Here is a 15,794-nt window from a genome sequence, read left to right as displayed (position 1 = left end):
GTCCTAGGCAGACAGCCTAGGTTTAAAAACCTAGGTCAGATTTAAAATAAAGGACAGGACAGGAACGCACTAATTAGTAACCGTTGTCCATGTTGTTTATCAACAAAAAAATCCCACTTTCAACAAACTTAAAAGAATGTAAGAAGATAATCAAGAAAGCTAAGGCATTTCTTAATTAAGGAACTCTAAACCAAACACTAGTCTTTTGTGGAAGAGAGAAAATCAGGGAGCCCAAAACACTTTGGAAAGTCAGGAAGATGGCTTGTTTTCTCCTTTTTCAAGTGGAAGAGCTGAGGTGCCAACCAGGAGACCGTTTAGGAAACTGCCAGAGTGGGAGTGCTGCCAAGTCCCATCCCACAGAAATCCTGACAGAGTAGAGACCTCAAGGACCCAACTTTGCATCTCAGCACTGTGGCAGTCACAAGGCAGGCAAGCTGGCAGAAACCTTGGAAACCTCCCTTGTTTCCATTAGAAAAGCTAACATGATTTCTCCATGCCCACAAGCCTTCTAAACTGGCATTTTTGGGCAAACTTTCCTCTGGAAGATTTCCAGTAAGCTTGCTTCGTGGTACTTAGCTTTTTCTTTCTGACTTTTAGGAATACAAACTTTAGATGGGCTTATTTGCATTGGAGGAACACTGCTGGAACTTTCTTCCTAGCATGTGAAGAGTTTTCTCTGTGCGTAGAAACAACATTGGTAAAATATTTGAAGTGAAATCTGGGCTCCATTGAAGTCAATGGCAAAACTCCCATTCACTTCAGTGGAGCAGGAGTTTCACTCTTTACTGTTTTGAAGTTAGAGTTACTAATAGACTGTTAAATTATTCCTGTGTGCATCAAACAAAATGTGTTTAATGTTAATGTTTCTGCTGTGCTCAAAACCCACAAAGGTTTAAAAACAAGAATAACTATGAACTCCTGAGTCTAAAAATTATGTTAAATGTAGTTTTGCTAGAAATAATGATGTCCCTGGAGATAAACCTAAAATAATAGACTTCACCATATAATCTTCACTTTAAGCTAAAAATAGTATGGATGGTGGTTTAATCTAAGCCATAATTATCAAACTGCTGAAGCTGGTTTTGGTTCATTGCAACTAGAAATGTATGTCGTGTTTAGGCTTTGAACAGTTGAGTCCTAAAACTGGAGAGAAGCAAAGCCAAGAGCATAGTCAGAAAGCAAACAGGAGCCTCTGATTTGTAGAGAAATAGCATGGATTAAAGAGTCCAACACTGTATTTAAAGGGACTGCTCCTGGTTTGCTCAGTCCAGCCAGCTGGAGACCTAGAGAGTTCCTATTAATCTGTGTTTTCAGACCCAAATTGGTGAGTGTTATTTTGCTAGAAAGTGGCACTGGCCACACAGGACACCTTTTGTCTGAAAGCCATTTTCCATTTCATGTTGGAATTGCAGGAAGAATGTTAATGTTTCACAATGTTGTTATCCTGTATGATTTTTAAAAATAGTTTCAGTGTTCATTTCAAAGTAGGATGGAAAATTCTGAACTCTTCTTTGCTGCCAGGCAGCATGCTATTATTGTCTGTGTGTAGCACTGCCAGTCAGGACTTTGGTCATTTCACTGATGCAGCAGGCAAGCTTGGTCACGTCAGTTATCCCTTCACTGCCACTGAGAAGACTGTTCACAAGGCTTATCTCCAGCGGAACAACATTACTTTCCTATAGTGGTAACAGAGATTTATTCTGAACAGCCATTTACTATAGCAGCCCAATGGTAAAGGCTTCACTAATGATAGAAGAAACAATAGGTTAAAGTAATACTTCTCTATTTCTGACTACTTTTTTAAATCCTCCCTGAATATGTTTGAATTCTTCCATGTACGTTTATACTACATAGTCTGCTCTTTGTTGAGATTGCTTGTTTTGCTAGGTAGGTCACATCCTGGTCTTCCTGAGACTGGCATGGGTCATCTGATCCAAATCACTGTTCAAAGAAGGATCAGCTTCAAAGTTGGATGAGAGATTGTACAATGCCATAAATTTAGAGATATGTTTTTCCTGACAGTAGGGTTATTCCAAATTCACACTGACACAAAAGCAAAATTGGCCCATCTCTGGTATTATTTTGTTGACTGTCTCTCAGTATGATTATAGGGACCACATCCACTAGATTTGGGAAAGCAATCCAAAGTTTTCAATGAATACTAGCTTTGATTGTCTAGCAGATATCCTTCAGCATGCATGGCTCCTGCAGGTTCACGTCTCATAAACCCTCAAATAGTTATATTTCCTGGTGGAAAACTCCATGGGAAGCACTTTTAAGTTTCAAGCGTACAAATACTTAAACCTTTTTGAAATTAAGACAGTGGATAAATTAGAGGAATAAGGAAATGGGTGCCCAGGACAGCAGGTAGATTATTCTGTTACATGTGCAGCCTGGTTTTGACTTGTTAGTAGCTGAGAGTATCATTATTTAGTCCAACAGGAAACTCACATCATAACTTGACAGGGTTTTTTGTCTTTTTTTGTTTTAATCAAACAGCATGGGAATGAGCCACGATGACGACTATCAGCCCTGCGCAGGGAAGTCTCATATTATGTCTGGAGAGTGGGTAAAGGGCAGGAATCCAAGTGACCTTTCCTGGTCTTCATGCAGCCGCGATGATCTTGAAAACTTCCTAAAGTAAGGATTGCATTGATTATCAAAAATCCTATCAGGCAAGAATCTAATGTATTACTTGAAAGTGAAAAATCTAAACAATTTTCCTTAAAAAAATAGTATGTGCATGTGACATTAGGGTGTGCAAGCTTGAATCTGTCACCATTACCGTAGCCCTTTTGAGAGTGAGGTTTGCAGAGAGGCAGAAAAATTATGTGCAGTTTTCCATGTACCTTCTTAAAAACAATCCCAGATTTTTTACATTTTACAAAAAATGCCCTTCATGGTTGCAATGACAGAAATCTGTGTGTAGGAGGCCTGAAAAAAATCTTTGCTGAAGGATGCTGCCTTTTACTGTCATTCTTGTTATCAAATAGCTTTTATTTTATGGAAACTTTACTTTGCCTGGAGGTAATTCTGATGTATTTTCTTACTCCTCAGTGAGTGTTTGTCTTAAGCAGTTCACTATAAACTTCTTTCTCACTGTATCCATATTTCAATTCATTGTATTCAATAGTTCAGGGAGGATTTCTGTCCTGCTGTCTGTTAACTCATGTGTTACAGCAAGCACTAGAAGTTTCTGATCTCTTCAATCTTGGTCTTAAACCTACAGTGCAGCTCTCTGACAAACAGTGTCTGGCACAATGGGCACTGTTTTTGTGCTTGCTAGTGATTGCTAGAAATGGGATCAGCATGGAATATTCCCCACCATTGGAATTACAGGTGGGAGAGAAAGGAAAATAATGAAAGAAAATGGGATGTCTACTGTTGTATTAAAGGCATGAAGTTGGAAAAGAAGTTGCATCTGAACTCACTCTGGTCCCTGATAGAAGGGAGATGATTAAGTGATGTTCTAGTTTGTAAAAGATTGTTGTGTGAAGGCAAAGGTAGAAATCTCTCCTTTATGTCTGTGGTGGATAAGAAAAGGAGTCGAGGTCTTAAAATTCAGTTACAGTGATTCAGGTGAGACATGACAGAAGATTTTCTAGCTGTCATTGTAAGGCTAGTGAAGCTTTGGACTCAGTAGCCTGAGGACAGAATTGAGTCTCCATCAGATTTTTAGGAATAGTTTAAATGAGCATTTAACCTAGAATGATGTGAATGTAGTTGTTTCTGCCCTGAGGCCTGGGGCGCTAGGGTTGAGTTCCCTAGGACTTTTCTTTCCATAGTTTTCAATTATTTAGAAGACTTCCAAATATATACTGGGAAAAATTACCACTGTTTCGCATGAGATCATCAGATTCCCTCTTAAAGAGAGGACAACAGCTTCTCTACAGCAGTGAACTAACACTCCAGTTCAAAGGTGCTTTCCCTTAAAGGCATTTTTAATTCTTACACTCCACAGGTCCAAGGTCAGCACCTGTTTGCTGGTAACAGATCCCCGAAGCCAGTATGCAGTGCGGCTCCCTCACAAGCTGCCTGGAATGCACTACAGTGCTGATGAACAGTGCCAAATACTTTTTGGGACCAATGCTACATTCTGTAAGAATATGGAGGTAAGAGCTCTCGAGGTGTACCTGGAAAGAAGGTGGGAAGTGGGCATAAAGCTATCAGAGCACTGGGGAAGGGGAGTCTGTACTTTCCTCAGAAATACTTAACAGGATTTTTAGCATGTTCAGCACTGCTGATGCAAAATCAGCAATCAAACTGTTTTGTGTCTGCAGCACATTCTTATGTAGTCCTCCTCCTTTCCTCGCACTGGTCTTGTTAATCTCCTAGAGCAGATCTAGAAAAACTTTTGTTTGTACTTGTTCTTAATTTAGGAACAGTTCCGTTTTGACACTGTTTTGCTGAAGTATTCAGTGGAGATTGTTTTGCTGAAAGTTCAGCTGAGGTGAAAGTATCTTCTCACGAAAGTGCCTGCCTGCTTCCACAGAGTCAGCTTACATGACTGTCTGGATCTTTCAGTGGAACTCACCTTCAACCACTACAGTGTTCTTAGGAGCTAACTCTAACCTTGTGCCAAGGAAATATTAATGTCATTTAGAGATTTGTGCAGAATTAGAATGCTTCCTGTGTGTTTTCTAAGCAACATGATGTTTAGTCAGGATTTGAGTGTGACATGTTTTATATCACGTGGTTAGTTGGCAGAATGGAAACACTGATTTTTGTTGTCTCTAGAACAAGGTTGTATTTGAGATGAGGCTATCTGACTTGTCCCCTGGAATTTAGACAGCTAAACTTTCCTAAAGTTTTGCACATAATCAGATATCTTATTCTGACCAGAAGTTGTCTGCGTCCCACTTTGGTTAGGGACTAGAGAAATGCTTACTTCTAACATGGCCTTTGAGATGCCCATCGTGAGGCACTGTGTCCTGTCACCAGCACCAGCTGGCAACGTTCTCTCCTATATACACAGGCACGAAGCAGCGAGTTTCTTGCTGTCATTAACCAATAGTATTTTTTAGTTGTCCTTTGTTCCCATTCTGAACAATCTTGGAATGTTAAATCAGTGTTAACAAAGAAAATAATACTCAGTGATAACTGAGCTTTCTGAGTGCCAAATTACTAAAACTGTTGAACACATGCAAGCCCTGGGAACATGCTCTTAGTTTCACATTTGCTGTTTTATTTATTTTGGATTTGGAAAACAGCTAATATAAAGCAATAAGAAAAGTATCTGGGTAGGCTGTGTTTTCCAGCTCCATCAAGAAAATGCAGACCACCAGGACTACTGTACTGGAAGCAAAGTGTTAGAATATAGGTCCGTAAAGAAAACCCCAGATCTATCCAGGGTGATTCAAGTTCTTCCACTTGGTGTGGGTGTCACCCAGCTTGACTGCTGTTGGAATAGATATTTGCTATTTCCCTTGTTGCAATAAAAAAACATTCTGTTTCTGGATAGTCCAGTGCCTAATGAGAATGTCAGCCTGCTGGTAGGTGGTCAGCATTTCCCATGCAGAAATTACTTGTCCAGTCTCCAATTGCTTCAGGGACAAGTCACTTGCCAGATAACAAGCCAAGAAGCACTGTTCTCCTCTGTAAGATACAGACAGCAGGTGTTTGTGTCTCCCAAGATTTTTAACCAGTCTTATTATTTGACATCTTTACAGCACAGTGAAAACTGCTTTTACCCTTCATTGCTCCTTTAGCATCTCCCCACCAAAAAACCCCATACTTTGTAAGAACCGTAGTATTTTCTAATGAAAAGCCTTGTAGAACTTCATCAAATTAAACCCAATTTGCAATCACTTATTTAGAAATATTTCTTCTGCTACAGAAAGAGTTACTATTCACTCTGTGAAGTGTTGGATCAATTATGTCACAGCCTATTAATTTAAGTAAATATTTTCATCCTATTATGTTACTCTGAATTGGCATTTAAAGGCAATGGAAGGAAATTCTTTAGAGGAAATGATCAGCTATAATTTTTAAACCTTCAAAGTTTTTGTTCTTTTCATGTTTGTGTTTCTCCTGCCTCATCTGCAGAACGCTTGTATCGTAAGTCTCAAAGCTGTCTACAAAAATATGAACACAAAAAAAATTTGGCACTAGTCACTGGCATCAGCTGTAGAAATTATTGGCAAATACAGCTGTCTCCTCTTGTAGCCAATGGTAATGTGGTATTTTTAATTCAATAAAGTATTAAAAAAACCCAAATGTAAAAGTAATAAACATTTGGCAGTAAATATTTGTTATGAAAAGGAAATACTCCACAGGAAATGAGCCTGCTCACTCTTTTTATGATTGCATGTGTCTACTGTCTATTGGAGATAGTTGAGATAATTATATCAGGCAAACTAGAGGAGCTATACTCAAAAATGCCGTACAACCTGGTTATGGAGTGAATTTCAGAGATGATATGAATCCAGAATTCAGGCATTTTTGAGAAGCTGCAGAAACTTTCTGTGCTGCAAAGGAATGTGATCTCCTTTGCCTTCAGAGAGAGTGAGGTGACTGAATGCCTGGCAGCATCTGGACCTCAGACAGTGGTCCAATGAGATAGTTCATGAATATTCAACCTTATCTGGATATTTCTACATCTTGCACCTCCAAAATTCTTCTTCCATGTTTGTTTCTAATGCTAAATCAGATAACCAAGTACAAATAGTAACCCTCAGAATTACAGCTTTGCTATTCTGCTCCAGATTTGCAGAACAGAAGTGAAAACTTAGCAGGTAGGCTCAGCTTTACATATACCTCATTGCTTTCATTTTTAATTTGGTTGGACACCGAGTTGACATTTTATTATACTATTTTTTTTAATGAACTAAGTAATCTATGACTTCCAAGATGTATAATTTGGGATCTGGTTCTCTAACATCAGTGTTAAGTGAGCTTCACTAGTGCACGTCTCCTGTTCGAGGAGCTGTGGAATCGGGCTTTTAGGCCAGGTGCTCGATGGGTGAGGAACAATCAATTTCTATTCATTTGAAAAGCATAATTTCTATTATGTTACTGTATGAAGAGTCTCTGGCAGGATTACCTGCCAGCTGCTTGAGGGACTTCAAGTCCATTTTGGTGCGTACTCTGCTTGCAGTTTGAGTGGTTTGAGATGCATCCAAGTGGCTGGTTTGGTGTTAACTTTAACCTGAGTATTATGTGGGTAGGTCCTTGCTCCTTGTCAGAAAAGTTTTCATGGCTCCGTGGAAGAACTAGTTTTGATCTGAGGAATGGAATAAGGTAATAGAAGTTAATTGGTTCTCAAGTAAGATGATTTCACATATGATAATGAATATCTCCAGACCTTTCAGTAGTTCCCCGTTCATATCTAAGTTGCATAGTTTTCTCTGGTAACACACAAAGGGGACAAAAGTGTTTTCACATAATGTCTTCTGTTAATCTTTCCAATTGCAAAAGTTAGGCGTTTGATCAATGAGAACACTTCTACCATAGCAGACATGCTGTCTCTTTTGAGTTGGGAGGCTGTACAGTTGGAGCCCTTGCAGTGCTAGCAGAGCTTTTGGCCCACCTAAGAGTTTGCACAGTGATCTTATTTTGAGGGAGAGGAGTTGCTTTTAGTAGTAATTAAATAGATGACTTCGTAATTCTCAAGCTCTGAGCAAAATCACGATATGAGTTGCAGAAAAAAACTGAACAGTGCTGCACCTTTGACACTGCTTTGTGCATTATCAGTGTACCCCAAACACAGGGAGCTTTTGTGATTCTGGCTGCTAAATGTTGATGTGATTTCAGGGCTAACATGCCAGATTGTGCAAATTCAACCTATCTGACCTCTGAGAATTCAACCTATCTGACCTCTGTTCTTCAGACCTGCACTGCACTCTGATTCAAGTATTGTGAATTCGTTTGACCTCTACACAAGAGGAAGCCAAAAGGTTCAACCCCACTCAAGCAGTGAAGGCTTCTGTGGAGAACAGGCTTTAACTCTTTGCTGTCCCCTTTATTTAGCAGTGCTGCCAGTGAGAGGAAAAGCACATATGGTTTATGCTGAACCTCTCCCAGAGCAGAGACGGTGTTTCTCCACCAGTAACGTGTAAAAACACATTGTTCGTAACCTCACATGAAAATACACTGTGTATTTAATCAGGACACTGGCTTTATTTTTCAGGCTGGCATGCGTACTAACAGAGGCTTTTGCACTGAAATTATATTTATGGAAAAAATGTGATTTCTATCTCTTGTATCCAGTGTTTGGCTTTTTGTTTCATAAGCTTTTTGGCTTATTTATTATTAACACATTTTTGCGGGTTTTTACATAACCATTATCTTTCAGTATTGTTTTGAGGCAAAACTGTGCTTAGGATAAATGGCATCTGGAAAGAGGTCAGGGTTGCTATGAAGGGATTTTTGTCTGAAAAAAAGGACACAGTCAACTCAGATGTAACTGGGAATGTGGATTTTGACATGACATTGTTTTAAAAAAAATTAAACCAGTTAGAATTGGCGCTGTTGTTTTTTTCTTAAGTCCGGATTGGTTTTCACCAAATATAAGTATCTCCCCATATCCGCAAGCCACAGGGCAGCAGCACAGAACAGGAGGGCAAAGTTGATTTTACACCAAAGGAGACTGATGAGATTTTGGGGCTAAAATGGAAAAGGAAGGAAACCAAAATACCAAGTAAAGGGAGAGCAACAATTGTAATAATCAAGTCCATTTTACATATCCCTTCAGTTTTCATTTTTAATGGTGCAGCGGTGAATATAGTTAAGCAGTTGTGGGTGTCTCTGTAGTCTTGATCTTGCAGAGAAACTAGGGGAGTGGACTCTAGGACTCCATGCATGGGAATCAATGGGCCTCTGTTTTTTAATTTGCAGAGTCAGTTGCAAGATCCAGACGGTGATAATAAACCCTATTATTTAGTAATGTATGGAATATTTACAAGAACATTGTAATTAGATTATGAGCTGATTTACCCTGAAAATAATAGGTTGCATTGTCATTTTTTGTACAACCAGGGACTTTGTCTACATAATTTTCCATTACACACTTTAGGTTCTATGTAAATATAACAATAATAATAAATCTAGGAAAAGATGGGTTTGGTTTTCTTGAGCCTTGCAGGATAGAAGCCTGGCAATTGTAAACTAAACTGAGAAGATTTTCTGTTTTAGAAGTAAAGGTCATGATTTACTTAATTGCCATACTGTATTTTATAGTTCTCCTAATGTCAGCTGTTAAAATTCAGACTATTTTCACATTGCCTGTTTCATATGAAACTGAAGTGTCCTATTTCACTGCTTCTGTATGTTGCAAAAAGACCTTTTTCTCTTTATTTTCAGTGGAAATACTTTTTGTTTGAGAGAGAAAGAAAGAGAGAGAAGCAGAGTTCCTGCCTGGGCAGCACAGCCCAGTTTACAATTATTGGAATGCTTCTGAAATTTTTGTACGTGTTTCAGTTTGGAAGATGGTCAAAACACATTCTGGTGCGGTGGTTTAAAGAAAAATAAAAAGAGAGAGGGGAACCAAAATACAATTATAAAAATACAATGTGGGAATTTAAAAATATAAAGATAATAAACTCTTAAAAATAATACACAATGCCTATTAAGAATCAAGCACTTGAACTTGGAAATCCTATATTTCTTAAGTCACAAGGGGAGGGACAGAGAATTAGTGCAGCCTTGTGATGTGGCATCTACAGCTGAAGTTTGAACTTAACGAAATTAGCCAAAATATGATTGAATATCAGCCTGAAAACAGTGTATAACAAGCTTGACGTTCAGACCTCTCCCATTGGCCTTCTGGGAACTTCCCATGTGCAAAACACTTCAAGAGAAAACTCCCATAATCTTCACAACCACATCTGAACAGTGCGTGTACATATCTATATTTATTTTCCTGTCCCTTTCTTCTCTGTTCCCAGGGCCAAGAAATACAATCTGTGATTTCATTCTTGTAGTTTACTTTTTTTTCCTGTTTTTATTTTTGTATTTTTTTAAATGGACGCCACTGCCTGCTTTTTAAAAGATCTATATGTTTCTAGCCTTGCAATCAAGCATTAAGATCCGAGAAGTTCACTGGAAGTTCTAAGTGAACATTACTCCCACGGAAGACAATAAGGTGAGAATTTTAGGCTTGAAGTTGCAAACACAGTATTAGAGGGTAGTGATCAGGTTTATTGTGAAATTTGCCTGAATCTCTTGCCCTGCCTGTGGGCAGTTATCTTCTTCTGAGCTAGGTTGTAACATGATATTGTGAACTCCTAAGCCTTTTCTCAGTGAAGGACATGTATTGTGAACCTCAGAGTAGCACTTAACACATCATGTGTACAATACTGTGCTAATACAGTAGCTTTGGTTGAAAGAGCTCTTCTAGGCATCCTGAGGTAGAAATTGGTACTAAGTCAAGTACAAAATTTCTGTCTCTTCCACTGCCTTGTACCACATTTCCCTACTTCTTCCAGGTTTGACCACGTAAAGATATTTCCGTGATTTCTTCAGCAGGTATAACATGTATGGTTGAATTTTGTCATTTAAGATGCTGAAAACTGGGCTCAGCATAGCTGAAGAGCACATACAGCAAGAGAGAATTCTGTGTTGATAGGAAAGTAGATAAAGCTTATCTTTTTCTACAGGATTTTCTCTATGTCTATGAATCACAGGCCCACAAAAGCTGGTTTCATGAATGCCGTAAAGGCACTGAAAAGAATAATATTTAGCATAGGCAGCTTTGCCATAAAATTAGTTTGTGATCTCATTAATAATGTCTTTCTAATGTCTTTCCAATCTCTTTCTTTTTACCATTAATTTAATTCTGGTTAATTTTCTGAAGAAAATTAAATAGAACTGGTACTTTGCAAAGAAAAAGTGGAGAAGGCGTTTAGTTTGCCTTGAGATCACAAGAAATGGCTAAAACTAGAGACAGTGTTCTGCTTTTTCATAGTTTCCCAATGTAGAGTTAAAAAAAAATATTGCTACTGGCTTGTGCCTTCTTTGGCACTATGGGAATCTTCCACTGCTCATCTGGAAGGGTCTGTTACCAGCTTCGTTACCAGCCCTTCACATTTGTATTTCTGTGTGGTGTCCCTGCCATCGCTGCTTTTGCCACTTTCCCTTTCATCCTGATGCACGTTCAGGAGGTTCAATCATGGCCTAAACTTTCAAATGAGTTAATGAGTTTGAATATGTCCAGTTTTTAGCATCTGATTTTGAGTTTCAGAGAAGCTGCGTGTTTTTTTCAGAAGCCCTGAGCTTCCTTCAGCTTTGATAGGTTGCCTTCCTTGACGTGTTTCCAGTAAGGCATTCCAAGCTACTCTTCACTTCGCAAAATACTGCTTTCTTCTATCTCCCTACGATTGGAGCAATTTCTGGGTACTGCCTTGCACATTTCCAGTGTAAAAGTCATTAATTTCAGTTTAACGTACTCACAGGAAAGGATGAAGAGCTTGCAGTAGGTCAAACCCCTTTCAAAACAAGAATTTTTATGTTTCTCTGTCTCTTACTGTGCATCCTGCAGAGCTGTTCATCGAGCCCTGGGAGCAGTTTTACCGTGACAGATGATGGCACACTTGGCAAAAGATCCCTGCTGTATCCTCTCTAGAGGGCTCAGAGCTCCTCTTCCTGTCTGTAAATGTGTTTTGAGCAGCTCTTGAATAGCTTGGTTTTGCTTCTGCTAACATTGTCAAAACAGGAGAGCTCTGGATTTTTCTAATCCTTCGGCTTTCATCTACTGTCAGAAAGGCCGTTTGACCAAAGATTGTAGCCAGTTGATTGGATTCAGACCTTAGGCATCCAAACCTGTCTGCAGTGTGTCACAGTAAGTTACTGTTTCGGAAGCTGAGGTATTTTGTCTTTCTTCCTAAAAGAAGAAGTGGAAACATTCTTATGTTTCAATTGTAAATCACAAAAGCTCTTCGTATCACTGTGTACATATAGAAGGGTGCATTTCATATGGGATTCATGTTTGATAGCTGGAGTGATGCTTATCAGGCCGTCTAGCTGAGAGAACTGAATCCAGCATAGCATCTATCATGTTTGCTGGGTTCAGTTTGTTTTGTTTTCTCTGGTACAGAACATTAAGTAATGTCAGAAATTACTATGTTGATTTTTTTTTTTACTGTTCTACAAGGAAAAGAGTAGCAGTGGAGAGCAGTTAAGCCTCAAGGGCCATTTCTTTAAGTATTCTTTAACTGCCAAAGGCCATTTCCTCAAGTGTTAAAACAACCATGTTGATTTTACACACTTGTGTCTGCTGTTCCTGACTCTCCAGTCACAAAGTACTGATGAAGAGGCCACTCATTGAGTTAACGGAGTTACACTGATGAAAAAAAACCCACAATATAGGGTAATCAACTCCAAACTTGTTTGTAGGCTCCAAGCAGGTAGGCTATTGGTCCTGTTCACCTAAAAAGCATAATGTGTACATGTGGTTTTGTATATTCTGAACAAACAAGGTGGTCACCAGGTAGTGAAAATAGGCAAACATCTTTTAATAAACTTTTCTAGTTGCATCTAAGAAGATTATGCGATTGTTTATTATAATAGAGGCTGAGATGCTTTCTGTCCAACAGAGATCCATTCTACTTGGTCATTCATTAAAAAAAAGTACACATTATGAATCTGTGGGATCGTTACCTCGATTTGCTAAAATGAGAAGTCAGTGAATGCGGACCGTTGCCTGATTATTCTAGGATAGTCCTTGTGATTATTTATCAAGCCTTCCCTTGACTTTTGGATGAGTCATTTGGACACACAGACAGATACTTCCACTTCTGGACCTACCACTCATTCCTTGGAATATCAGCTTTAGGGAAAAATTGGCAGCTGGCCACTGATACACGTATGCAAACTTCACAGCTGTTTTGTCTGGGCAACACATGGCTCGTTTTCAAAAGGGACTTCCAATTTTACAGGATGCTGATTTTGAGCACTTTTCATCTAGTTTTCACAGCAAGAAGCTCCATCAGTAGCAGCAACAAACAATAGTTCTCATCTCCCTTGTTTTAAATACCTCCAGGGATGGTGACTCAACCACCTCCTTGTGACCCATTGTAGATTGTCAATTGTTTATGCACTCAAAATTAAAGGCAGCAACAATGGAGAAATTGGGGGCATTGTTTTTCTTACCTTGTTCTGTAAACAATTCCTCCTCAGAAGCATGTGATAAGGCTTCAAGAACTTATATGTAGTTTTTAACAGGAAAGTGTGTGTAAATTGTGTGTTTATTGTACTTAAAATGTGCTAATTACAATCCTGTTTAAAAGCGTGTTTTTTCTTATGATGAGCTATAGGCCAACCCAAAACCTTGGCAAAAGAAAAGAAATCTGGTACTTCATTGAAAGTCAGCCTGTGTGTTATGTGGTCTCTTGCTTCTCTTCCTTAAGGATATTTACTTTTTCCTCATTTTGACAGCAAAATTGTTTTCATGGTGGTTTAATTCTGCTAGAAATAAGAGGTTCCTCCTTCCAGTGGGCAGTCAGCAGCAGGAACAAATTCATTCTCAGGAGAAACAAGTGTTCCTTATTTTTTGGATGACTTCAAGGTGAGGGAATGAATGTGTAAGAACTAGTTTTTGTAGACTTGTTCTCTAATGGGAAGGACATCTTTGTTCATTGGATTCTCTTTATACTTTGGAGATTTTGAAGCTCTTCCTTGTAGGTAATAATCTGAGGCTTTGAGACAGGGTGATATTGTGAGCCTTTCTTCTTAATGAGACCACATGAGGTCAATGGGCAGAATCAGGCTGATTTTAGTAACAATGGTGATGCAACTAACCAGGAAACCAGCAGACTAGGCTTACTGCCTGTGGGCAAAGAGCTGGCTGAATTAGTTCTGCCTTCTCTTCTTTTCCAGCTACAACAGTAAGTTAAAGACCTAAAACAGATTACTTCCCTAGCGCCACATGTGAGTGGTCGTAGCACTTCACGCACTGCGAGTCTGTGCTGGCACACGTGTGGGATGGAGTTACGTGTAAGGTAAACGCCATCTTCAGAAACAGAAATGTTGCGAAAAAGTAGGAAAAGCTGTGCAGGGTGGGAAGGCCTGCAGGCAGATGTGTTCCTGGGAGTATCCCGGGAGTTGTTTCTGCTTTTGGCTTGAAGTTTAGTCAGAGCAGGCAGTGTAAGTGGCAAAGCAGTGTTTTCTCTTGTCTCCCAGCAGACTTTCAGCAAGACATTTAGGCCCTTTCTTCTCTTCATATTCCCACCTATAACAGAAGGATAAAGCTTCCTTTGTCTCCAAGCTCCCAGGAGTCTTTTTAGATTGCAAGTTCTTTGAGGAAGGGAAAACACCTGGTGCAGTAAGGCCCCATTCTCAAATAGATGCCATTATAATACCTGTAATCGGAAAGTCATTCACCTGCCTAGCAGATACCTCCGAGCCTGGGGGGTTCTGGACTGTGAACTCTCTCAGGGCTGCTTTCTAACAGTTTTCCCATCTTCCAAGACTTTTTGAAAGTCTAAAACTTGCACCTTTATAAAAATTCCATTTTTATTTTGATTTCTTAATTCTGTTATCTGTCTGTATAAATTCCTAAATGGTTCAATTGAACAAGCCATTGCCATTTAATTTATTTTTTTATTGAAATATTACTTTTCAACAACTTACTTCTTTAAATCTTATTTTGCTCTTGGAAGTGTTTCAGACTGGGAGCTGATCCCAGGATGACCTTTCCCCACAGACAGTCTCAACAAGTCAATATTTTTCCAGTGAAAATACCTATCACTGGAAAATCCTATCTGCTGCTTTTTGAATACTGTAGGGAAGACTTTGCAGGCAGAGACCTGCCATCTAAGAGCCGATTGCTGAATTCACAGCTAGCAGTAAGACAGCTCTTTTGATGACTTCTTCTAAATCAATGTAAGCGCTGAAGTGCCACTCATGTACAAGCAACTTCCTTTCAAGTCCTGCCATTTCGCACTTTGATATTTTCCCACAAAGTTAGCTCTTTAACTATTAAAAACCAGTCACTGTGACGAGTTAGCTCTAGGACTGTTTAATGGGCACTTGTGTTTGGGTTTCTGTTGTCGCTGAGGAGGATATATGATCTCTTTTGAACTGAGCTGTTAGCATGATAAAACATCTTGGGAACATACAACACCAAAGATGATGGTTCAGTCTTTGCTGGGTATCTGAACACTGCATTAAATACAGGGGACTGCACTAATGAGTGTTGGGGCTTTGTAGTGATATGGCACTAGAATACAGAGCTGAAGTGCAGTTACCAGATTGTTCTGTAACTGTTTCCTGAAATATGCTTTGCATTTAGCATTCTGAATCAAACACAGGGTTGCTATAAAAATCCTGTGTTTTCCATACCTCAAAGATGGGAAATATCAGAAGGGTTGGTGTTGTTAGGAAGGATTTTTTCCTTTATTTTTCTCCCTATAAATACATGCATGTGTATGTGTGTGTGTATATATATATATTTATATAGCATGTCCAGAGAAGGGCAACGAAGCTGGTGAAAAGGGTGGAAAAGAAGTGTTATGAGGAGCGGCTGAAGGAACTGGGGTTGTTTGGCCTAGAGGAAAGGAGGCTGAGGGGAGACCTTAGCACTGTCTACAACTACATGAAAGGAGGTTGTAGAGAGGTGGGTGTTGGTGTCTTCTCAAAAGTAAAAAGCGATAAGAGGAGAGGGAATGGCCTCAAGCTGCACCAGGGCAGGTTCAGATTAGACATCAGGAAAAATTTCTTCACTAAAAGGATTCTCAGTCACTGACAGGGGCTGCCCAGGGAGGTGGTTGAGTCACCATCTCTGGAGGGGTTTAAAAGATGGGTAGATACGGTGCTCAGGGATATGATTTCATTGTGGACAGGTACGGTTGGACTTAGTG

At 39.4% G+C, this 15,794-nt stretch overlaps 2 protein-coding genes across 2 annotated transcripts in view; both read left to right on the top strand.

Annotated features, from left to right (window-relative positions):
• The window catches only part of ADAMTS17 (ADAM metallopeptidase with thrombospondin type 1 motif 17), a 173,220-nt gene that overhangs the window by 79,955 nt on the left and 77,471 nt on the right, over nucleotides 1-15,794 (top strand). Inside the window, exons 9-10 of the mRNA XM_069867039.1 lie at nucleotides 2,500-2,640; nucleotides 3,962-4,112. Of these exons, the coding sequence (XP_069723140.1) occupies nucleotides 2,500-2,640; nucleotides 3,962-4,112 (292 nt within the window). The remainder of the gene's footprint in view (nucleotides 1-2,499; nucleotides 2,641-3,961; nucleotides 4,113-15,794) is intronic.
• Nucleotides 15,528-15,794, top strand: part of LYSMD4 (LysM domain containing 4) — a 106,201-nt gene continuing 105,934 nt past the window's right edge. The window contains exon 1 of the mRNA XM_069867164.1: nucleotides 15,528-15,550. The gene's annotated coding sequence lies outside the window, so the exon portion shown is untranslated. The remainder of the gene's footprint in view (nucleotides 15,551-15,794) is intronic.

Source organism: Phaenicophaeus curvirostris, chromosome 12 (genome assembly GCF_032191515.1).
Source record: "Phaenicophaeus curvirostris isolate KB17595 chromosome 12, BPBGC_Pcur_1.0, whole genome shotgun sequence".
NCBI lineage: Eukaryota > Metazoa > Chordata > Aves > Cuculiformes > Cuculidae > Phaenicophaeus > Phaenicophaeus curvirostris.
Note: the sequence above shows the minus strand (reverse complement) of the source record. Positions and strands in the feature narration are given on the sequence as shown.